Raw genomic sequence first — 24,827 nt, forward strand, 5'->3', positions numbered from 1 at the left:
GTCCCCAAACCCGACCATTTTGAAAAAGACTCTCTCTTTGGGATTAAAAACAGGTATTGCATTTTTCTCCTCTGCAGAGGAACTCTGTGGCTCAGTGGTTTCAGAGAAACATGAAAGAAAATAAAGCCCCAAAACGGGAGAGCCGCTGCCGACCGTTTGGCTTTTGGGCGAACCCCGCTCGAAGTCTGGGTGACTAGCGCCTGGGCCGCCGGGAGCCCCAGTTTCACTGTAGGGCCAGCGCCTTGGGCTGAACGTGCAGCCCCCCAGCCCCAGGGAGCGCGGAGACCGCCAGCCCCGCACGCCGCCCGCTCTTCCCCTGGAGGCCCGGAGCAGCGGCGGCGGCCGGGCAGCCCGACCCGGGCGCGGGGGGATCGCCAGTCAGGAGCTCTGCGGCCACGCGGGTCGCAGGGAGGCAGGAGGGCCCGGCGCGGAGCGAGCTCGCGTCACTCTGACTGGCCGGCCAATGAGCGCCGCACCCCGGGACGCTTCGGGCCAATCGGAGACGAGGAGGCATGTGAGTGGCAGTGAGGGAGGGCTGGCGAGTGGGAGCCCCCGAGTGAAGTTGGGGCAAAACCCTGTATGCTATAAAGAAGTTACAGGGGGGCGTTTTCGGCTTCCAATTAGGAATAGTACTAGCATTGTAACAACTAGCGAGAAGAGGATTCTAAAACGACCTCACCCATCTCAAGGCTCGCATCCCCCTCCTTTTCCCACGCACCCTCCCCCAAATCATAACCAAGAAAAGCTAGCCAGCGCGCTCTGCTCCTTTCTGCCGGTGGGAAGCGGAGAGGCCGGCGGAGTAGCTTAGTTGGGCTGTAGACATGAGTGCAATTAAGAGGTGGGAGCCTCCGCAACCTTTGCCGCCAGCGGGGACTAAAGGTAGGTGAAGCGGGAGACACCCTGCGCCCGCCAGCCGTTCTGGCTGCGGCTCCTGGAGTTCTGCGGCGGACAGGGAGAGGTTGGGACGTCCCCCTCCCTGTGCCTATGCAGGCTGTCGTGAGTGTCACCTGTTAATCCGGCGTGTTGCCGCCCCTGCTGGGCAGGGAGAGCGCTGGGTGGCTTCAGAAATCCCTAGGGACTTAATGTGTAAGTGCCACTTTTTTGAGGAATTCCTTAGACTTGAGACCCAAGTTACAGAGGTAGCCAAGTTCCAGATCTGCCAAGGTCGGGGGACTGAAAGGCGCCCCCCGACCTGTGGAGGAATTCTGATTTGCGGAAACCTGCTTTCCTGGGGTGTGCGCCTGGCCTGGGCTTGGGCCCTGGGGACTAGCGACGGAAGATCTCCCGAGGGTCTTCAAAAATATGCAATTTGTTCATGGGACAACTTTCCAGGGGCTGGAAAATGTGGTTGGCATGGGTGAGGGAATGCGAGTATTATTTGTAAGAGGCACAGTCTCGCTGGCTGATTTCTGCATTTCTTAACAAACAAACAAAAACACCGAGCTCGGCGAAGAACGCTGAGGCGCGCGAAGGCCCTTTCTGGCAGTTTTTCGGGACTCGGGTTAGTGTGTGAATGCTTGTGGAGCCGCCGATCTCTTAAGCTCTGATGCTGTTGTCTTCACAGTGGCCTGAAAGAAGTTGTCCGGGATTCCTGTACTTCCCAAAAGGCTGCGAACAGCCTCCAAGGCCGCGGGGATTGGAGAGCAAACGTCGGGGATTATGTCGATTTTCCGAGGACCGGGATTCCCAGCGCGGAATAGAAGAAAAGGCTGGCTTCTCAAGGGTCCTGCCGGCATTTGATACGGGGAGATCCCTAGGATTGCCCAAATTGCCGTGGATCAGCAATTTCCTGTACTCACATCCTGCATTTTCAAAGAAAATATTTTCATTTCTCAGCTGTGGTCTTTTTCTACCATCAGTACCCTTTCTCCGGTGCAAAAACTCTTCATTCAAAGTATGCTTTATGTTTTTGCCAAATATAATCTCTAATTGAAAGTTTATTTTTGGTTTTGGATGAGTCTGTGGAGCTTACGTTGTAAGAAGAAAGGGGGAACGAGACACAATGAAAGAGAAGTCCAAAAACGCTGCCCGGACTAGGAGGGAGAAAGAAAACAGTGAATTTTATGAACTGGCTAAACTACTGCCTTTGCCCTCGGCTATCACCTCGCAGCTGGACAAAGCATCCATAATCAGACTAACGACCAGCTATCTCAAAATGAGAGTGGTGTTTCCAGAAGGTAAGTGACCTTGTCCAGATGGAATTTCAAAGGCAGAAGGGATACCGGATTTGCCAGGCAGTAAACCTAAACCAGTGGACTGAGAAATACATACCTATTTACATACATACTCTCTGTGAAGGTGAAGGGAAGTTTAGCTGGGCTGCTTGACTAAGAATTTTGCTGAACTCAGCGATCGTGTTGCCTTTTCCTGGCTGCTTCTCCTTTCCCATTAATACTCTCTCTTTAGTCCATCAGATATGTTTGGTTGGGAAACAGCCCAACAGCGCTTTTGTCAACACTTCAGATACCAGGCTCAATTGAAAGTACTACTAATCCAAACATGACTTTCTTTTTTATTCCTCTCATTAGAATTGTACCCAATAGAATGCAGGAGCACTGCCAAATTCTTGTATATTTACTAGGTATAGATAGACCAATGCATGTGAAGCAGGCAGAGTCAGATAATAATTTCTTGGTATTTCTGTAGTCCTTCAAATGAGAAGCAGGCATATGTGTGAACAAATATGTCCTGAATTTACCCAGTCTCTTGACTGCTTATTGCAAATTCATTCTGAGTTTTCAAGACAGCCACAGATTCTGAAACTAACACTGGAGCTTGGTGATTTGCAGCTCTGGGCTTGATATTAGCTAGGTGATAATAGGCTAGTCCCCAAGCACATAATATTGAATTAAAATCACTGGCTGGCTTAGAAAATATCTTCTAAGTGGGAGGTTGGCAAACGAATCCTGGGAAAATTGTTTTATACGGCCTAGAAGTTAGACTGGCTGAGATGCTGACATGATTTAAAACTTGTATTTAGGTTATCCATATTCACTGTGTGAGGATAGAACAGCCTTCATAGAACACAGTCCTGTATAAAACCATTTATACTCACTAGGAAAAGGACAATTTTCTCTTCCACTTATCCATCCTTTCTTACCCTCATCCAAAAAACATAAACAAATTATTTTAAAAATATTTTAGATTTGTCCTTGCTGGATTGTTGGGGGATTCGAAAATGTAAGGGGTGGGGTACTAAACAAACAAACAAACCTCCAAGAGCAAGGAACTTGTTTGTTTACAAACCTCTTATTTGACCTGTAGAGGTTTATGTTGTTGTTTGATTTTGGATGTTTGGAATTTGTTGTTTTCTTTTAAGGAAATTGGGGGGGGGGGTGCTAGTCATTGTTGGATTTGGAGTTTCATTTTGCTTGATCTTGATGTAAAAGTTATTATTCAAATCAAAAGCTTGCAAAACATGTCCCAAATTAGTCAGTGGCACTCAAGGAAAACTTTCAAAATACAGTTCAGTTCTACTCCAAAACAAAAAACTGCAAAGTAGCGTTATGGTCGTTTTGTCTTAAAGCGATTCCATGAACAAATTCTCATCTGGATCCTGGAACCCACGGGAGGAGAGGAATCAAACCTTAAAGTACCTAAAACATAAAAAAAAAAAAAAAAAAAAAAAGCGAAGAGGGTACCTATATATTAAAATTTTGCCGGGGATTGCTGGTGGGAAAATTACTGTTATGGCACGCTGCCTTCTGTTTAAAAAAGAGATCTCGTTTTCTTTCATACTGTCAGCGTCTACTTTATAAAAACAAAGCTATTGCAAACTCCGTTGGCCGCGCTGTTCCTAACAGGATTATTAACAGTGATTTGTCAGCCCCTGCGGTCTCAGTGGGCTCCCTTTCTGCGTGATTTCTAGCCGGTCTCTTCAATTATCGGTGCCAATGTCGCTCGCTGTTTGATCAGAAGAAGCATATGGTGCTGCTTGTCGGGCTGCGAGTAATCGCGGAACGAGGAGAATGGCGGGTCCAGAGCCGGACGCGAGCGCCGGGAGCACCCGGAGAGCTGCCGGACCAGGGACGCTTGTCTGCGTGGTGCAGACCCCGGGCAGCCGCCGCTGGACGGGGCTTGGGCTGTGTGTGTTTGTGTATGTGTGTGTTGTTTAGTTTTAAGTGCTAACCCCACAAATTATACATTTCATGACAAATAATTAGGAGGAGCAAAAAGTAAACGCCCATCGCCTTTTCGCTATTTTTAAGAGAGTGCTGGTGAAGACACCCTCTGGAGCCGTCGTTGGTAGCCAGGCCGGTCCCTTCCGGCTACCTTAGCGGTGACTGTGCTTTCTAAAGCCTCTCTCGCCTCTTTCCGGCTCCCTGCCCCCTCCCTTTTCTCCCTTCCGTAGGTGAGTGAACTGTTGGGAGGAGAGGATGGACAAGGTGTGAACTCTAGGCATATCGTTCTCCAACTCCTGTTGAGCTCATAACTCACTCGCGGCCTCCACCCGATGAAGGTCATACCAACAACTGGCTCCTAATGGGTGAGGTTTTAATTTTGAGGGTGGATGGGCTTCAGAAATCCAAAACCAAAACACAGCCCTTTAGAAATACTAAAGAACAACAAAAACAAACAAAACAAAAATCCCAACAACTTCCAAAGGATGAAAGCCGCAGAACCCGATATAACCTGCAGGGGGTGCCAAATTTGGGTTCAGCTTTGACCAAGGCATAGAGTGGACAAGATTGGGGTTCATGCAGTGGGGAAACAGAGCACTTATATATAGGGGTAATCTTTTTTGGTGATGAAAAATGAAGAGAATTTGAAGATGAAGTTTATCTTTACATCTATCATGAAGCTATCCTAGCACATAGTAGGTCCTCAATAAAAATTTATTTTCAGAATGGAATAAAGAGAGCTATGTCAACGTAGCACAATCCTATTACATGTAGCATTAATTTTGCAAACTATATAATCTGAAATAATTATAAATCTTGTGATATATTTTAGCTATAGGCATAATAATGATTAAAACGCTTCACTGTTTTTGCTCATATCACATTTTCCCTATAATACCTTGTTATACCAAAGACTAATAAGTGCAATCAACAAACAAAAAACTTTCCATATTTATATTTGAAGAAAGAAAAAAGTATTGAAAATATAGCTCAATCCCTCCGCTCCCCATCCCACCCCCAGGTTCTGAATACAGTTTTTCCTCAGAGTCTAGTAGCATCTTTGGGGGCAAATTTAAGCTTATATTTACCTGAGTAGATAAAATTGACTTGTTGAGGGAAACATGTGAGAGGGAGAGAGAGAGGAGAGCAGGAACAGGGGGTATGGGTTCCAGGAATTGTTCAGAATAAAACATTTTAGATTGGAGATTTCATAGTAAAAAAAAAAAAAAGAAAGAAAAAGGAAAGAACAAAACCCTGGGGATGATTACTGTGAAATCATTAAATCTGCTTATCTCCCAATTGGTAATATAATCTGCTCTAAAACAGCCTGCATCTAGGCATCTAGAAATGTATGTATCTTTGGTATTACCAAAGCTAGAAAGATAGGCTAAAGACAGAGGTAGTGTGACTTTGTGTGCAAAATAAACAAATTCAACTAAAAAGAAAAATATTTATTTGTTATCCAGCCATAATGAAATTGTGGCTGGAGGCATAGTAACTTTCAGAATAACCTTTGAAGGGATCAGGCATGTTTTCAAATCTATAGCCATTCAGAATCTTGGTAACATCACACTACCATTTCATTGTCAAAATGTTCTGGAAAAATAAAAATAGCCACAGAGTTGAAACTAGTAACTGTTCAGGAAAGAGTCTCTCTCCAAAGGCTGGAAGGACAAAGATGATTAAACAAACCTTCACAGACCCTTTCTATAATATTCGCCTCAAGATTATCCTTAATTGTGTTATATTTTTTGAGTCAGAGAACTGAAAGAGAAAAAGAGGCCCCATTTCCAACGTGGATTGGTGATTTAAGGCTGTTTTTCTTGCTGCTCAGGGAAATGATTGAGCATTAGGTTTCAATGTTTATTTTCTTACAGAAGTTTTTCTCATTTAAAGGCGTTTAAACACAGTTTATGCCCCATGCTGGTTTTCTCTGTGTAATTCCAGTTTTGATATCGACTTAAAATGTAGAGTGCAAATCTAAACTGTGCAGAGCATTTGCTGACAGATTTATGTGCTAGAAATTGTAGATCGGATCAATGAAACATTTTTAAGGGGTTAAGATACAATAACAAAAAGATCACCCAAAAAAATGCTATCATAAGCTAGAACGGGATGCTTTTAAGTTGGGTAAAGTCGCCCACCTGAAGCATAAACGGGGCTAAACTTCCAGAGGACAAACCTGATTTCTAGTCGAGTTGTTTTTTAGTTCTGGGAAATCTTGGCAGCTTCGAGATTTTGCAGACACAAATGTGAACAGACACAGAACCCAAGACTTGCATGGCTCTGGGTGGATTCTTACTCATTTCTCTGTCTGGCCAGAACAAAACCTTGGGGATGATTACTGTGAAATCATTAAACCTGAATGAAGTTTGGGCCCCGCTAACACCTAAGTGATTTTAGCGGGCCACCCATTTTCAGTTCCTAATCTATGATTTTTTGAACTTTGTGTGTGAGTGGGGGCTGGGGCTCAACTATTTGGAATGGGTCTGTTACTCTGAAAATGCTAGAACAGTGTCTGAGTATTGCGGAAGAAACCCTCTCCTACAGGTAGCCTCACCAAGTGGGGGAACTTGCCGTAGTCGCTCGCCCTCGGCGACTCGGGTCAGCCTGGGGGCAGCGACCATATCAATGCTTCCACCGCGCCTCCCCAAGGGTCCATAGCGCGCAGCGGGAGGATCGTGTGCGCCCGGGTGGAGCAGGTCGGCGCGACGTGGCGCGTCCCCAAGTTGTCCCCGCGGCGATTGCCCGCGACTCGACCCGCCTTCGGTCTGGAGGCCACAACCGAGAGTTCGCCGCCTGCTCTCAGCCTCCCTTCAGAGTGCTCTTCCTCCCCACGCCCAGCCGCCTGTCTATCCTCCCGGAGGGCCCTGGGACGTCTCCTACCCCTTGACCCTAACAGAGGCCCCGCGGGTGCAGGCCCGCGCCCGCCGCCCTCCTGCTGCCTGGGCCACCGCACCAAAATCGGGCCGCCGCCTAAACCTTAAGCCGAGATCCCGCTGGAGCGGACAGTTCCAGGGAGGGCGGGGTCGGTGCGGCCGTCAGAGTCCCGCCACCAAGTAGAACCCAAGCCGGATCAGCCTGCATCACCACGCGGGCCACTCGGCCTAACCCGCGCGGGCCAGTGGGGCGGCGGCGGCGCCACGGGCCGGATGCGCTCGAAGGCTCTGGGTCCTGGACGACGCCTCTTGACGCTTTTCAGCTGCTATGCAATGCATGCCTGTCAACCCACCCGCATTCGTCTCCACGATTTAGTCAGGCCTGGCCGAACCCTGCCGGCTCCTGGTGCCCGCAGTGCTGGTCCTCTGGCTGCGGGCTCGCGCGCCGGCAGCCAGCTCGGCCAGCAGGCTTGGGTCCGAAAAGGAAGCCCAAACTCGGGGCTGGAGCACGACGGGGTCGCAGAGAGCTGATGATCTTCGGTCTCCACCCCAGCTTTAGATTAACATTGGTGGATTCCTCCAGGCCCTGCAGCAGATCTCTGTCCTCACCCCCACCCCACCCACCCCTACCCCCACCCCGCGCGGCAGGCCTGGGAGAGAAAGGCCGAGGTCGGCCCATTGCACACACTGCGGGGTTCAGGTTGTTGTGCAGCAGGAGGTCTGGACTGTTCCTGTCACTGACGCCCTCGGGAGCTCGGCCACATCCGCCAAGTGGCCAAAGAGGGCTGTGCGCGGGGTGGCCACCAGTGCCCGAGACGGGGAGGGTGTGTCCGGGTGCGAGAAAAGGCCTTCTGCTCAGTGACTGCTTCTGGCACTTTGGCGGGGCTGCGGGTGCCGATTCTTCGTCCCTCTCTTCCTAGGAAAGCCCAACCGCTGCGGGCCAACCCCAAATGCGAAGGCCTCCTAACGCATTGGCCCCGGGGAAGGCTTGGACAGGGTGCACTCAGCGAGGATGCGCAGGCCCTGCACCACACGCGGGGCTCGGGATGGTTTTCAGGCTTACTTCCCGGGCCGGCCTCTTTCCCACCACCTTCTGCCCGCGGGAAACCCAGGTGGCTGAGGCAAGCCCTCCGCGACCAAAGTCAGGAGCGCTGCGTCGGAGGGCTTTTCCCCCCGCAGGTTGTGGTCAGGCCAAGAGACAGTTCCGCCGCACCCCCCCCCGCCCGCCCTGTATTGCCTAAAATATTGCATATCGCGATCCGTCCGGGAGATGAAAATTTCCGGCAACTACAACAAGGAGGACACGTTTCTATTGGAATATAGAATTTATTTATTTTTAAAAAATGAACAGTAGACCAAGCTCTTCTCTTCCCCCTCGTTCTGTCTGATTGAAGGAGGTGGTGATGCCTGGTCTGTAATCTATATTTTGTCAAGGGTATGAAATTCATTCCGAAGGAAAATCTCGATCAATTTATTTTTGCTGCTTGCAATAACACAGCTGGATGATGCTTTGAGCTCATGCTAGACTGGGGCTCATCATTCATTCTCCAAGAACGGGCCTAAATGGTGCCTGTGGGATTAGGTCAATTTTAGTGGATCTACTTCGCCTCATTTGGTTACTAATTGGTTTCTTGTTTTATAAATCGAAATCTCATTTTCAGGAAATTACAAAACCCGTGCAGTCAGTCCATTGAGGTAATCCCTGGGTCAGGGGGTATTTAAATGGAAATGGCTCAACCGCGCACCAAGGGTAAAGCAACAGTGAAACTTCGCCCGGGTTTTCACATGAAATGTGAGCTAGTCCTTTAGATCCATAATAGATACATCCCTTCTAATGCTACTTATGTAAATATGGTAAACCAGACTTTAAGGGAAGAGGGGGGCCAGGGAGAAGCAAAATTTATCTGCTAAGGTTAATGTGGCATATCTTGGAAATCTTCCAAAATAGATTATGTTTTCCTTTGTCTTCGGCCACTTTAGCTGGGAAAATCCTTTTGTTTAAAACCCGATTTAGTTATCGCCTTCCTCACAGAGCTCCTTTTCTCCTTTGCAAACCCGGGTTCCCTCGGCCTCACCGAATTACAAGAGAATCTTTAGATCTTGTTCCCACTGTAATCCCGCCGCAAAGGGAGCTGGTTTCCTCCTCATTTTAAACAGACAATCAAAGGATTTGGGAATTTTCTGCGGTAGGTCAAGTGCAGAAATGAAATCTCAGCTTACCCCCTCGTCAACTGAAATTGGGTGCGGGAACCCGTTACCGCAGACAGGAGGCGAGAGTGGCCAGGGGGAGGGGTCTCCGGCCTCCTCCGGAATTTTGGGGAGGGGGACCCCCTACTGGGGCGTGGGGAGGCGTCCTCTGCACCCCAGAAGGGCGAAAGCGGCCCCAGTAAAGCCCGACAGGTAGGCAAGGGCAGCTAGTCCCTTAGAAAACATTAACCCAGACATAACCGGGTGACGGAGATTTCGACAGGGAACATAAAGAGAAGGCAACGCTCCGTGAAAGCAAAAGGTTCCGCAAAAGGGGGAGAGGGGGACGGGGGAGGGCGAGGGAGGACCCGGTTAACCTGTGCCTGGACAGGCTGTTTATTAACCTGTGGGGGAGTCTTGTTTTCCCTCGCAGGGGCATACAAATGAGGCCGCAACCGGAGAAACAAGACTGTGGCCAAGGGAGTTCGGAACGAGTATTTAACCTCGAGCCCCGCCAGCGGGAATTTGCACATGATTCCGGTCGGGAGGTCGCTCGGGGACGTCTTCCAGCCACTTTGGAGGCCCCTCGTAGTTTAGAATAAAGACGTTTATTGGCCCTTAGAGCAGGATCCATATCCTTCTGGAAGCTACGGGAGATGTGTCCAGAGACACAATGTGGCCTTGGCTCGCTCTAGGCTCCTGGGAGAACCCGGGTCCCCAGCCCCCGCGAAGTTCTGGGCTTGGGGCCTCGGCTGGGCCCAAGGGCATCCAAGGACGGATGTGTCATCCGCCTCTTCGGCTCTCACAACGGTGCCCTTTTCCCGCCCGCCCGGCGGAGGCCCGGCGCGACCTCCTCAGCCAACCCCTCCCCAGGACAAGGGTGCGGGTATAAAAAAAGAACACGTCTTGCCCAAGACCAAGGGGGGAGAGAGCTTGGCTGAGACAGGAGGAGGCAAGGCAAAGTTACAAGGCGAAGGAAGGCGAAGGGGTGTGTACAGGGGGACGTGGCTGTCCAGGAGGACTGCAGGGACCAGGGCAGAGGAGTCACTCTGGGGAAGGAAACCGCGGCAGGCTAGAGAGGCAGGAGGGGCTGACCAAGCGCCAGGCAGGGAGAGAAGTCCGGGCGCGGGCGGGGGGCATCAGTGTTTACAGAGCAGTGGGGAAATCGTTAGATTTATTTAGATGTGCAAACACCCAGAAAGACCCGATTCGAGCTTAAGGGAGCTCACGGTTACTCGTTGCTTGGGTTTTGATCGCTTGCATGGGAAGCAGCTCCTGGCCAGCACGTTTTAAGAGTCCAACTCCAGGTTTTATTCTGAAAGGTCTGCCCCACCCCCATACTACCATGGGAGTGTGTTGTCCTTGTGTACTTCGTGGTGATTTGCCGTGTAACGCAGTGAATCACCTTTTTGGGGCATCGTGTTAAGCCTTGTTTAATAGCGTAAGTATAAAAGGGTTTAACTACCTAGTTAAAATAATTTCAGCAGCATCATTGTTAAAAGATATTACTCATAAATAGTTTAACCTAGGTCGCGGCAAGTTTCGTCTGCGTTATTTTTTTTTCTGCAAACAGCTACAATAGCAGAATCCATACAATTTTTTTTTGTTTTAAAAATTCAGCTACGAAAAAAAAATGAGCCACGATAGTCCTGAGCGTTTAATTTTTTAGGAATCACTGGACAAATGATTCGTAACAAAACCTTGAAAGATCTTAATGTGGCAGCATCAAGGAGAGGAAGGGATGCCTTTGTTAATAGGAGATGGTACCTGGAAGGTAGAGAAATTGAATAATTCTCTGTACCCAGGAAGGAACGAACATATTTGCTAAGAAGGTGTCAGCACCTCAAGAAAGCCCGGCCAGGTTTTTGTTTCGTTTTTTGTTTGTTTGTTTTCCCTGAGGTGGGTGGGGATGGGAATGTAAGGCCGGGGCGGGGGCGGGGGCTGGGAGGGGAAAAGCTGCGGAAGATGGGAAGGAAGAAGGATTGCTGAGGGATGCTGGTCCGCAAGCAAATGGATTTTTCGGAGGACGATTAAAGTCAGAGGCTGAGCGGAGGAGAATGGCGGGAGCGCCCCGCAGCCAATCAGAAAGCCAGCCAAGGTCCTCCGGGGACCGACTGGACGTGGTTGGCTGCCTCCGGGAGCTCCAGGCAGTGGCGTTCTCTGGGCTTGGCGGCATCCTCGGGTTCGTGATAAGGGTGATAATGAAAACTTTGGGAAAGAAAGTGCCCCCCCCCCCAAGCACATCAGAGAAGCTACGCAAAAGTTATCACAGGGGTTGCGGCGAGGGGGCCCCTCCAGGCGCCACTGGCGCAGGCTGTCCCTAAACTCGGCCACTCAGGGTCCTGCCAGTGAAGCGCTCCGACAGGACGCCGTCCTTCCTGAGAAACCCAAGCGGATCGGGGTGAGGGATTTGACATGGCTCAACCGTCTAGGATGGAAGGGCCGAAATCTTCATGCGCCCATCCAAAGCTGTGCAGGGTGGCGGGGAAGCCCCGGGTGGTCTCCAGTGGTGAGAGATTGCCCGCCGAGTCAGGGTCCCGTCGCTGAAGGGCATTTCTGTGTCTTCACAGGACTCGGCGAGGCGTGGGGCCACTCGAGTCGGACCAGCCCTCTGGACAATGTGGGCCGCGAGCTGGGCTCCCACCTGCTGCAGGTACTGGCCCGGCCTCCCGGCTCTGCATGTGTGACGAGCCCTGATTGCCTGGGCCCGTGCGAGGTTTCTTGTTTCCCAGAAAAATAGCCAGGAAATGGCTCTCCGGCAGCGTCAGAGCTCTTCCTAAATTCACGTGATTAACCTCTTAACATCGCTTGGTGCGATGGCACCCCGCAAGGCTGAGCCAGAGACAAGGTGGCAGCCAGGAAGGTGGGTTTGGAAGGGAGCCCGGCAAGGCCCCATCAGGGCGGCTGGATCGAGTGAGAAAGGGGATATCCAAGCGCCTTGGCCAAGCCGCCAGGGCTGGGCGGCTGGACCGCCGAACATACAGGATTTCCACAGGAAAAAAACGGGAATATGATAGAAATGCCGGTTCAGTGCTTTAAGTCCCTACATCCCAGATCCAGCTGCGCCTGCAGCTTGTCTCTTCAACTCCCTGTAGTTCCCTGGCTGTCTCCCCTCTCTAGAGGAGCCTCAGAGAGCTCTAGTCAGCTCAGGTCTCCACAGACCCTGCGTACACGGGTAGTGAGTTTAACCAATGTGAGGTGCCTATTACCACGTTACTTGCAGTGCACACCGTTTTAAATAGCCCGTTGCCTGCTTAAGTTGCAAAGCAAATATTTAAAATAGTAAACTCTCGGTGGCATTTTTCTATTTGATACTTGTCTCCCACCCTGCACCCTCTTTATTTTATTGAAGTTCACTGAGCGCTCCTCGTGTGGGATCCTCAAACCTAAGCGGCAGGTGGGGAACCTGAGCCGATTTTCCTGTGGGCGGGAATGAGTGGCCTGCCGCATACCAAAACAGGAGGGCAGCAGCTTCTCCTGCCCCACCAAGACCATGCCCGTCCTTTCCTCCCAGAGGCCGAAGAGATTTGCTTTTCAGAGAGCAAAGAAAGGTCTTGGGTGAGCATTCCTTTACCGGCCTGGCCTCCAAACAACTGAATTTATCTAGAAAGGAGATGTCCTTCTCAGGACAACTTCCATCACAGGTCCAACACCCCCCTCCCATTTTCCTAAGTTCCCAGTTAATTTCCTTCAGCAATATAAACAAAAGAATAAAACTCATAACAATCCATCACCTCTTCCAGCTTTTACAATCTCTTTGTTCTTCTTCACCCCAAACTTCTTGCAGGAAGTTCGGGAGTGCTTGCACTCCCAATTCCCTTCCCTGGCCTCCCATTCACTCCCACCCTCCAACCTCAGTTTGGTGTCTCTTCCACCCATTCACCTTTTCTGGGATGCCCACAAGGTGCATCACTTTTCCATTGTTAAATCCAGCATGAGCGGCTCATCCCTTATGCTACCTGAACTAGTACATTTCACAGATATATGAGGGCCAGCATTGTGCCAGACAGAAAACCCTGCACTCACAAAGTTTACATTCTAAGGAGAGCAGCTCACACATCCACACAACTGCATTCCATAGTGTACCAGGTGGTGTAGGTGCTAGGGATGATAAAAAAAAGAGAAAGGAAGAGGGATGTGTTTGAGTGGTGCCATTTAAAATGGTGTGGTTGGTGAAGGCTTTACCCAGAAGGTGACAGTTGAGCAAAGATTTGAAGGAGGTGACTGTTGACTGCCTTCCTTGACATTCTCCCCCGTCTTGGTTTCTAAACAGCACCATTTCCCCCCATATTTTTCTCCTCCCTCTCCACTGGTTCCTCTTCCATTTTCACACCACTGGCTGGTAAATGCTTGAGGTTCCCCCAAAGTTCCAATTCTGTTTCTCCTCACAGCTTCAAGGTCTTCTGAGCCCACACCACCACCTCAACTCCATTCCCCACATGTGCTTGATGCCAGCCACTGTCTACAGCCTAGGCTTCTCTCCTGCACTCCAGACTTTTATTTCCTGCTGCCAACTGGACACTGCCAAAGGGAAGTCTGAATGCACCCTAAATTTAGCATCTCCAAGACATGAATTCATTATCTCCATCCCCCTAGACTGCTATTTATACATAATCTCACCATGTTTCCCTAAAATTTCAATCTTCATTATCACCTTCTGTTCAATGCCCTTCATGAAACCTTGAAGTCACCCTCTGCTTCTCTTTCTGCCACCAAATAGCATGCATTGCACAGTCAGAAACATCTTCACATTAGACTCCCCCCCCCCCCCCCACCTTTTCCATCCTCCTTGGGACCACATAAGTTCAGGCTCAACCATCTGTGCTGCAGCCATCCCACTCTGATCTCATCCCCACTCCTTCCTCCTGTATGTGATCATCTGTGGTCTGATAGGAAAAAACAAAACAAAACAATATAACATACATCTAAGCATGTTAGTCTCCTGCTTAGAACCTGTACTGGAGCCCTGATATCTACAGGAGCAACTCCAGATTCCTCAGACTATCATACCAAACTCCCCAAACTTCAGCCCTAGTATGCTTTCTCGCCTCATCTTTGGTACACCAAACCAAGAATACATCAGATCCTACCTCCCTGCAGCCCTGCCTTTGTCCATGCCATTCCTTCTACCTGCAAGCTCTTTCTCTCTTTTCCCTAAGCTTCCTCTTCAAGCCTCTGCTCAAACATTAGCTCCTCCAACGCCTCTCCAATTCTTCCCTAGGTCTCTGCCATTTGGCCTCTGGACCCCATAGCACTGTCTATTCAGCTATGTGGTCATTATACCTGTCTTTAGGTCATTTGCTTCCATTGGACTGCAAGCTCCTTGAGAGCACAGTCTGACTCATCTTTTTGCCTCCAATGCCTGGACCAAAGCCTCAGTCACAGAGATAAATGGACAGTGAAAGTCCAAAAGTTTCCCTCCTTGAGAACCTGTCAGTTTGATGCATTTAAGTAAAGACACATATATACACTAGAGCACTACCCTATGGACTTGCTGCCCATAAATTCTCTCATCTCCTAAATCCCACTCTGTCACACTCTTTCTAGGGTCACTGGTCATCTCCTTTCTGCATCTGAACTTTTCAGATGGTCAGTTCTTCCACAATGCCCAGTGCTTGCAGTACTGGATCCTTCCCAAATCCTGTTACCTTTTTCTGTTAAAGGGTGTTGCCACTATGGAGTCCTCCAAGACTGACATAGGAGAACTCTGATTCTTTCAGTGACCATTACCCAAGAGCCTAACTCATTGGTTATTAAAGGTTATGATTTTTTTCCAGAATGTTTGTGTGTGTATGTTAGAGGTGTGTCTGCTTTGTCCATTCCAGTGGATCTTGACCCTTGGAGGGCAGTAGGTTTGTCTACCACTTCCTATGGATCTCTCTCAGCTCCCTGTGTGTCCCAGATGCTTACAAATTTGGAATAAACAAAAGGCGAGACCCTTGTGGTTGGTTTCCTACGCCCTGCTCTCTGCCAGCTTGTCTCCACTCCACCTCCTCCACTCCCAAACCCCATTTCTCCAGTATGACCCACAGGGCTCCCCATTCACTCTGTTTCTGCCTCCCCAGACCCTAGATGGATTCATCTTTGTGGTGGCTCCAGATGGGAAGATCATGTACATCTCAGAGACAGCCTCAGTCCACCTGGGCCTTTCTCAGGTAAGCAGAGGGTCAGCACCTCCAGCCTGCACTGTCTACAGCTAGAGCTGAGGCAGGAGGGGGGAGGGGGCTTCCCCCAGAACTTTTATATCAGCAGTTTTGGGGTGAGAAACATCTCTGCTGGTAGGATGGCTCAGTCTTAATGGGTCTTAATGGGAATGGATTTTCCCATTCCTCTACTTCCATTATCCTTCAGCTTCCACCCTAGGCCCAAATAAGGGCTACTAATTTGAGTCCCTATCATAAGCCAGGCACCTTAGCAGGCATTTACATAAGTTATCTCATGATGCCCTTACCAGAAAGAACACTGACAGGGAGTGCCATCATCATCATCCTCCTCCTCATCATCATCGCTACCACTACTACAACTATTACTACTATATTCATAGAAAAGGAAATTGAGGATTAGGCTGGGATAGGTAACAAGCAGAACTGGAATTAGAATTCAGGGCTGACTCCAGGGTCTTGGCTCTTATCCCCATGGTCCTGCAGACCCCATGGCTCAGTCTGCCACTACAGGGATGGTGACACCCTCCTCTTTACAGGTAGAGCTGACCGGGAACAGCATTTACGAATATATCCATCCGGCTGACCACGATGAGATGACGGCGGTGCTCACGGCCCACCAGCCCTACCACTCTCACTTCGTGCAGGGTAAGCGCAGACGCGCGACACTCGGGTCCTCGGGCCTTTCGCAGTTCGCTTGTGGCATCTTCCCCGTGAGCCGTCGCTGGCATCCCGGCGCCTCGCTGCCAGCGGGTCTCACGTCCTGTGCCTCCTTTGGCTCCTCTCTCCTAGAATACGAGATCGAGCGATCCTTTTTCCTGAGAATGAAGTGCGTCTTGGCCAAGAGGAACGCGGGGCTCACCTGTGGCGGATACAAGGTGCGTGGATGAGCCAGAAGCTCTATGTCGCCTGGCGGCAGCCGTGATAACAAAACTGAGGGTAGGCGGGGAGTGCAGGTGACAGGGCGCGAGCGGCGTGGGCGGGATAGACGTGCGGTCAGACCGATCCAGGAGAGCTCCCCTAGCACGCGTCACAGCCACGCCGCCCGGGACGCGCGCCAGGATCATTGAACTTTGCGAACACCTGGAACTTAAGCTTTAAAGTTAAATCTGAATTTGTCGGGATGTTGAAGAGCCTCCGGGGCTCTTCACCTGGAGCCCATACCCGGACTTCAGGGGTCCTAAAGCTTCTGAAATTGTCAGTAACTTCGCTGGAATCGTGGTTTCTACCCATAGCGTCAGATTCTTACCCCCCCAAAGTGGTTAAGAACCAACGCTTTATCGAGGTTAATGCTATTAAACATTAGAATGCAGGTTCCAGGGCCCTAACTCGCGATTGGGTTGCTTATGGTTGGTGGGGCCAGGCCCCCGCATTTTTACAAGCCCCTAGGTGAGTTCCGTGCGTCGGCGCAGCCACTCCCTTTGAGACACCTCGGAGCGCCAAAGACGCCTCCTCAGTGCGTCGGTCTTTCCTGGCCGTGGAGACTGTCACCGCTATCCGATCCCCCCCACCACCACCACTTTTTTGGGTGTTTCCTGGCCGTGGCAGAGTCTCACTCCCTGCCCCCCCACCCCGCCTCAGGTTATTCACTGCAGTGGCTACCTGAAGATCCGCCAGTACAGCCTGGACATGTCCCCCTTCGACGGCTGCTACCAGAATGTAGGCTTGGTGGCCGTGGGCCACTCGCTGCCTCCCAGCGCTGTCACGGAGATAAAGCTGCACAGCAACATGTTCATGTTCCGCGCCAGCCTGGACATGAAACTCATTTTCCTGGACTCCAGGTGGGCGGACAGGGCTGGAAAGGGCCGCCTCTGGCGGAAACGTGGCTCTGCTCAGTAAGGGAGCTCTCCCTCTGGACCTTATGAAGGTCAGCTTGTAGACAAGCAGACCGACCCGGCCTTGTCAAGTGAGGGTGGGCGCCCAGGTCTCAGAGCCTGTTGGGGAGGAGGGGCACCCCCCGCACCCTGCACTCATCTGGGCGATTGCTCTCCTCAGGGTGGCGGAGCTGACGGGGTATGAGCCGCAGGACCTGATTGAAAAGACTCTGTACCACCACGTGCACGGCTGCGACACCTTCCACCTGCGCTGCGCTCACCACCTGCGTAAGGCGCCGCCCTGCCCCGCGCGCGATCAGCCCTGGGGCGTCCCGAGTGGGAGTCGCGAGTTCAGACCACAGGAAGCAGACGAGGGGAGCCCTCGGGCGGGGAGCCAGGATATGAGGCCCGTGAGGGCTGCTCAGACACTGGGCCCCACCTTGTTTCTGGAACATTTGCAGACCAGACACAGCGCTGAGGGGACGTTTCTGGGCCTCATTGGTCTTAAACTCCTATTGAGGCGCTCTTCCTCACTAACGATGCAAACATAAAAAGTCCACTTCGTTCGCGCGCATTGACTCCCCTCGGCTTTTGCTATAGGTTTGCTTGGAGCTTAATCTCCAGGGTCTGAAAACGTGAGTCTCAGAGTTTAGCTGCCTAGAACCTTCCTTCGGTAGTTAGAAAATCGGACCTGGGAGAAATCCACACCTTTTTAAGTGATATCTCCTTTGCTAATGGTACAGCCATTGGCCCAGAGAGGGGCCATCCTCTTAGCATCCCTATAAGAGAGTCCGGAAAACTCGATGCAAATTAACAGGATTAGACTTTGGGAATTTCCCTATCGTCTCACCCCGCTGCCTGGTGCAGTTATTAGGGCCCATAGGCCCACCTCTCACCATCACCAGGTGTTGCATTTGGGCCCCGCCAGGGGCCAGCTCGTTTACCGCTCCCTGCTTTCTCTCTCTCCATCAGTGCTGGTGAAGGGACAGGTGACCACCAAGTACTACAGGTTCCTGGCGAAGCACGGAGGCTGGGTGTGGGTTCAGAGCTACGCGACCATCGTGCACAACAGCCGGTCGTCTAGGCCGCACTGCATCGTCAGCGTCAATTACGTCCTCACGTGAGTGTGTGCCGGGGACCCCCGCCACGCCAGCTCCAGGCGACTCCCGCCCCGCGAGGGTGCGGGCGCGGCCGGGTTAGACCAGGCAGGGGTGCTACGGACGCCGGATCGGCCACGACGCTGATTGCACCCGGAGGAGGCAGCTCGGGCATTTTTTTCTAAAGAGGTTTCCTTCGTTATTGTCTTGAGAAAGATATAGAGATTTCTCGTCCATAGTCCGTATTTGCTTTCTACTCTCTCCCTCTTAATGCAAACTCTGCATTAAGTAAAACCTAATACTGCAGAAGTTAAAAAAAAGGGGGGGGGGAGGGTCCGACGTACGGAGCCATTTATGGTTAACAAACAGGACATCTGTTTCACTTTTTGAAATCTGGAGTTTGAAGTTCTTAATTTTAACCAGAGTATCCAATCAGTTAATAGTTATGAGAGAGAAGTTCTTTTCCTGAACCACAAAGAGGGTTTAAGTGACCAGGAGGGTCTGACTTTAACCCCAGAGAAACAAAGGGACCCAAGCTCTGGCTGCAACTCTTCGCCGCGCGCAAGCACCGTGCGTTGTGCGGCCGCATCGCCGACTGAGGTGCGGGGCTTGCGTGCCACCTGCGGGCGCGGATGACCGGGCAGCTGCGGCGGCCTCGTTTGAGTCTGATTCTTTCTGGAAACAATAATCGTTCTGGTCGCCGGCGTGGCCCTGGAGGCTGATCACGTGCCCTGGTGTGTGACTGGTGTAGAAAGCACGTTCTGTATGTTTGCGAAAGTTGAATTGCTTGGGGTTGAAGCCTTTATGAAGAACCCTTTTGTGTGCGTACTTGCCGTTTTTATAGAGGTTGAAATTCTTGTGATTTTAGGGGATCTCGGGAGTTATTTACTTTGGAAGCACTGATACACCAGGCACTTAGTAGAAATGCTATTTTGACATTAGGAAGTTGGTTAAGAGGTGGTGCCATTAGGAAGCAGACTATTGTAGGCATAGAGGTCGGGATTCATTTCATGTTGTTACTAAATTGTCAAATTAAAAATGTAGTAGTTGGAAATATTATGCTGGATATAAGACTATTTATTCTGTGCCCTGTTTGATGACAAGATATAATTCAATAGACTTAGAAAATGGATTTGGTTTAGATGAGGATTCAGTATTCAAGAATAATAGCTGGTTCTTAAGGGTTTTTATTAACTCTCATTTTAGTAAACAGTGTTAAAGTAAATACTGTTAGATTTTTTTTGTAATAGCAAGAGGCTGTGGATTTTAATACAGAGCAGAAAACATACCAATGTTTTGGGTATCATGAAACGAAACCATCTATTTTGTGAATGCAGTTTTTCATGTTATTAAAATAAACATATGAGAAAATGGCGAAGCATAATTCATGGAATAAGCCACTTTGAGACGCAGAGATATTAAAGGGTGAAAAATTATGTCTGCTTACGATGGAAAGGAAACGGACATTCTTTAAGAAGGTGCTTTGTATGTCTGAGCCATCACAAGCATTATACATACACTCTGTTCTCTGGTGTGTGCCTGTGGTTAGTAATCATTTTTTATCAAACAGCAGGGCATATAGTCACACAAACTCATATAAATGATCAAAATGCAAGTTAGACCTCCCAATGGGTTAACTTAATATATGTTTGGAGTCATTTTGAAATATTCTGTTTTGTTTTCCAGGGAATAAGTATACTTTGTTTTTTGTCTTGACTCGGTCATTCTTCACTCTACACTCTTTTTCAGTGCCACAGAATTAGACTACCAGCTTTATTTCAGATTAAAAAGATGTAATGAGGATGAACAAATGATTTATAAAAGGAAAAATAACATGGCACACTTTTTTTCCTGAATGCTTTATACCTCCAAATGAAAATAGAAATAAATGCACAGAAGCATGTATACACAAACACACAAGATGAAAAGCTAAAATTGATTACCCTTTTATGGGTCTGCAGCTCCAATTCTTTGAATAAAACTTCTTAGGATAATTTTTATAGCTGCAAATGTGAAAACTGCCTTAGATGAAATGTCTTCAAGTGGCTTTGTGTATGTTGACAGGATTTTCATAATGAACAGGTTGCAGTTTGTTTGATGTGTATATCGCACATCTGGCTGGAAGTTACTAATTTACATTGTCTTAGCAAATTAAATAGATGGCTATTGATTCTCGGTGGTAGCAGTGAACTACCACATGCATTTGTTTTCAGGGCAAGTTCTCTATGATGCCTGAGAATGATAAGTAAATTCTTTTCAAATACACCACCTCAAACAATGTACTTATAACCACAGCCCCCAAATAATTTGACACACCAGATGTTTTCCAAATTTAGACAATCTAATAGCATACATTTTGAAGGGATTTCCATATCAACAGAGTAGAGACAATTTTAAATATGCATTGGTCAAATAAGGGTGTGACGTTTTGGTAGAATTACATTCATAAGCTCATTTTTTGAATTTCCTGATGTTAAATTTATTGTTGAAGTTAAAAATATGCCTAGAAAAATCAGTTATTATTATCTAACAAAAACAACAATGATCAGAAATGTTTGGTAATCTTGTTTTAATAAGGAGCTTGCAGCAGTGCAGATAGGAAGACTGGATGATATAGATGGTGTAGGGGGTATATGCCCTGGTGCTCTGACTGGCTCTTGCATGACCACCATGTGCTCTGAAAATCTGGAGAGGAGAATGAGAAGACACTGTGATTAAATCTTTAAAATTCTCTTGGTTTCTCTGTGTCCTTGAGGTTTAATGCTACTTCTATAGCTCTTCATTAGAACTCCAAAAAAAAAAAAAAAAAAAAAAATTACTGACCAGTTCATTATTTTTCAGTAAGACGCACATACTTGCATAAGTTTATGTTCTTCATTTAAAATTAATATTATTGTTTTCCTTTTTACAAATTTTGAGTACCCACAGGCTTTGTAATAAATGTTAAATATAGCAGGCCCTGCTTTCTGATTATTTTCAAGAAGGGATAGGTGAATGGAGCTAGTGTTTAGTGGCAGTGAATGTTAGGGAAAGTCCAGAGAAGTGTGGAGAGTGAAAGTACAGTTTACTGTTAAAGACCTAAGTGATTTTCTCTAGTTAATGTTTTCTTGAGTTTGTTTAATTATCAGTATTGATTATTCATGCCCAGTTTAGATGGAAAACATTTGGACTTAATATGAAGAAAATTGAAAATGTGGAACACCCAATAAGCAATGAAAGGTAATTTATAGGAAAATGAAGAGTCTTGGCTCTCTTTATGTTTTTAGACTTTACATGTTTTGAATGTAAGAAACATTCTGCCACTTTCCAGGATGAGGATATTTTGCCTTTTTTGTCCTTAAAAGCTAAACCAATGAAGTGTAAAAATCCTATTTTAAAATACTTTAAAACAAAGTATTTAAAACTGTTCAAACATACAGAAAAGTTGAAAGAATAGCACAATGAATATCCATGTACAGATCATCTAGATTCAACAACTGTTAACATTTTGCCATATTTGCTTTATGTCTCTTTCTACCTATATGTGTATCTGTTTGTATGGGTATTTTTTTCCCCACTGAATCCAGTTCAAAATAAGCTACAGACATATTTCATCCTTAAATAGCATTCATCTACATAACCACTTAGGATGGCACATTTAAGGTGTTCAAAATTACTATGCACAGACGCTTGCAAAAATATAGATGAGATCTAGTTTACTGATGCTATTAAAAGCAGTCTCCCACTAATATTCATCAAGTACTCACCTCAACTAGGCAAATCTGTAGATGATATTTTGTGTAGGGCTTTCTGTAGGATGTGGTTACCAATGTTAGTAAATTTTAAACTGGATTTCTAATGAGAATTTTAAGCTAATGCCATTCTGATTTTGTTACTGGGGCGTAAAAGTGAGAGATTAGATTTAAAGAGTGATTTGGTAGTTTTGGATTCAGACAAATTTAATATCTTCAACCACTTTTTTTTTTTTGTGGTAAAGAAGGCTTCTCTGCTTGTTTTCTTCCTAAGTTTAGGATGAAACACTGTTTTAGTGGATGTTTTACAGCGATTCATTGAGCACATAGAAGGGAGTAGTTTTCTATGTTAAAATTTCTATTTCAGTGTTACTAAGAGCAGAGAGAATACAATTTACATTAGTGGCATGTATGAAACTTGCTTCCTACTAAGTACTCCCTTTGAGTTTGTAAAAAAAATGAGGGCAAATACAAAAGGAAACATAATTCCTTCATGTCAAAGAAAAAAAAAAGGTCTCTAGATGGTAATTATTGCAGGTCCCCAAATTTTTGTTCTTGTCTGCATTGTCATTAGTTCTCACAATCAGAAAGGATTTTTAAATTTTTGACATATTTTGTGAATACAAAGCAGCAAACATTAAAATCTGCTACCATATTGGTTTACTCTTTCAGTTATGTTAATTTTGCCAAGTTAATTTGTGTTTAATTTTTAAAGAATTTTATTTATAGGCACAGTTACCATATTATTATCACTTCTAGGAAATTTTGGAAAATGCTTTGTAAAAGCTTGATGAGTAATATGTATAGTTATCAAAATATATTTTATTTTCTTGGTTGGCAAACACACTCTTTTATATTGTAAATAATGTCAAACGAAGCACCTTTTGGCCTGGCAAGGTACAGCAAATATAAAATAATTTATTCTCATGCCTTGAAGCTATGAAGCACTTGTTGCACAGATTGATTTTTTCTTGTTTATTTGAAAATAGTAATTGTGCATTAATATATACCCATAAATTACATTTGATCCTTAATTGTGTTGAATCTTTATTATGATAATATGAACTCATCAAAGGCTTAGTCATCCTTTTAAATGATCTTTTCTGTTACTGTATGATTATGAGAACAAATTGAGGCCCATCTGTATTAACACTAATTTTCTAACTACCAAAACCCTTTATTAAAAGAAAGAGATGGGAGAGTTAGTCTTTTTAAAAATATGTAATACCAACACTAAGTTCACATACTTTTCATTTACTATAATTCTTATCAAAATGTTCTGTTTTTAGTTGAATTCATCTTTTATGTTCAGCCTTTGTATTTTTGTTTTTTAAACAAATAATGAATGTACATCTCTTTGTCACTCTGGTTACCTGATTTGCTCCTTTGACAGCCCTGTATGGTGGTTGGGGCAGGGATTGTGCTTCCCATTTTCTAGTGAGGAAACTTATGCTCAGCTATGTCAAGTGGTGAAGCCAGGATTAAAGTCCAGTATGCTGACTCCTACAGCATCCTGTGCTTCTCTATGAATGTTGAGAACGGGGGAGAAGATGTCTGGCAGAGAGGGGTGGATTTAAATGAGTCACTCCCCTGTGACAGTCAGTCCACCCAAATTAGTATGGTGTTTGATCTGATACTATGACGGAAGATTAAAAAGCTGCCTCCGTATTGCTGATTCATAAGTGTGTTCAGCTATTGACGTTTTAGTGGCTAAAACTGATCAGTGCTCTCTTATCAATGACATTCAATTTAAAGTATGTCATTTTTTCCATAGGTCTCACTGGAACATTTTCATTATGTAAGAAAAAATGTGGCCCATCATTTTAGTTTTTTACCGAATTGCTTGCCTTTGAATTACACAGATACATGATTGCTGTTGCTAAGTATTTTATTTCTGCAACCAGATTTAACATTTTATTTTACTGTTAAACAAAAGTGTTAAACCAACTGGCCGTAGATTGGCAAGCCATGTCATCTTTTTGTCAGATGTGGCACAAATGACCTTCGGTGGCTGCAGGATGTTTCCTACATGTTTGTGCCTAGGGGGTGGGGGTGGGTGGGTATTGACCCTCCCTTTTCTGTTTTTGAGGGAGTATAGAGTTGCTTGGGACTCTAATCAGGGAATGGAGAACTTCCCAGCCCGCTCTGTGCTGGTGGGTCATTCACTGGACCTTTGGCAATGCCACTGCCTGCTTCTCCCTCCTCAAACATCTCTGGCCTCTCCTCCTTCCTCTGTTGGGGCCCTTCCTAGGGGACATCAACTCTCAGACCTCTCCTTCTGTCCCTGGGCAAAGGCCAGTTGGTGTGCACTAAGTGACCAACCTGACTGTCCCTTATGACTTTCTCTTAGCCTGGCTGTTGGGAGGGAAGATTCTAATCTTTAAGTCACATTTTGGAGGAACACAGATCGTTACCTTAATTAACCCAGGGCATCATCCAGGTAATTGTTAATGGATGAACAAATGCAAATAAGGCTTTCCTTGAACTCCTGAAAAGCATGCTGTTCTCCCTTGACATACCAATGTGGAGAACACTCCTGTGTTTGTTAAAAGGTGTGTGTGTGTGTGTGTGTGTATGCGTGTGTGTGTGTGTGTGTGTGTGGTAGGAGCGGTTATGCATATCTTGATAATTTAGTAAAAGATGGTTACTGCTTTCCCTTCACCCAGTGCCTCCCTCCCTGTTCTCTGTTCTCATTGGCTCGTGACAGCTCACTAGATGAGCAGGTGGTGATGGAAAAAGTCATTTAAGTTGACAGGACTGGTGCCTGTGCTTAAACTTTCAAGCAAAAATGATTGGTTAGAGGTTAGATGAAGCCTGGGCATACATGAGTGCTATCA

General features: G+C 47.2%; 1 protein-coding gene across 1 annotated transcript in view; it reads left to right on the forward strand.

Annotated features, from left to right (window-relative positions):
• The first annotated feature begins 627 nt into the window (after nucleotides 1-627).
• The window catches only part of SIM1 (SIM bHLH transcription factor 1), a 73,510-nt gene continuing 49,310 nt past the window's right edge, over nucleotides 628-24,827 (forward strand). Inside the window, exons 1-9 of the mRNA XM_037844475.1 lie at nucleotides 628-879; nucleotides 1,565-2,177; nucleotides 11,758-11,840; nucleotides 15,253-15,342; nucleotides 15,888-15,996; nucleotides 16,141-16,226; nucleotides 16,930-17,129; nucleotides 17,344-17,450; nucleotides 18,135-18,282. Coding sequence (XP_037700403.1) covers nucleotides 2,003-2,177; nucleotides 11,758-11,840; nucleotides 15,253-15,342; nucleotides 15,888-15,996; nucleotides 16,141-16,226; nucleotides 16,930-17,129; nucleotides 17,344-17,450; nucleotides 18,135-18,282 — 998 coding nt within the window. The 5' untranslated portion in view covers nucleotides 628-879; nucleotides 1,565-2,002. The remainder of the gene's footprint in view (nucleotides 880-1,564; nucleotides 2,178-11,757; nucleotides 11,841-15,252; nucleotides 15,343-15,887; nucleotides 15,997-16,140; nucleotides 16,227-16,929; nucleotides 17,130-17,343; nucleotides 17,451-18,134; nucleotides 18,283-24,827) is intronic.

This window comes from Choloepus didactylus, chromosome 7 (genome assembly GCF_015220235.1).
Source record: "Choloepus didactylus isolate mChoDid1 chromosome 7, mChoDid1.pri, whole genome shotgun sequence".
NCBI lineage: Eukaryota > Metazoa > Chordata > Mammalia > Pilosa > Megalonychidae > Choloepus > Choloepus didactylus.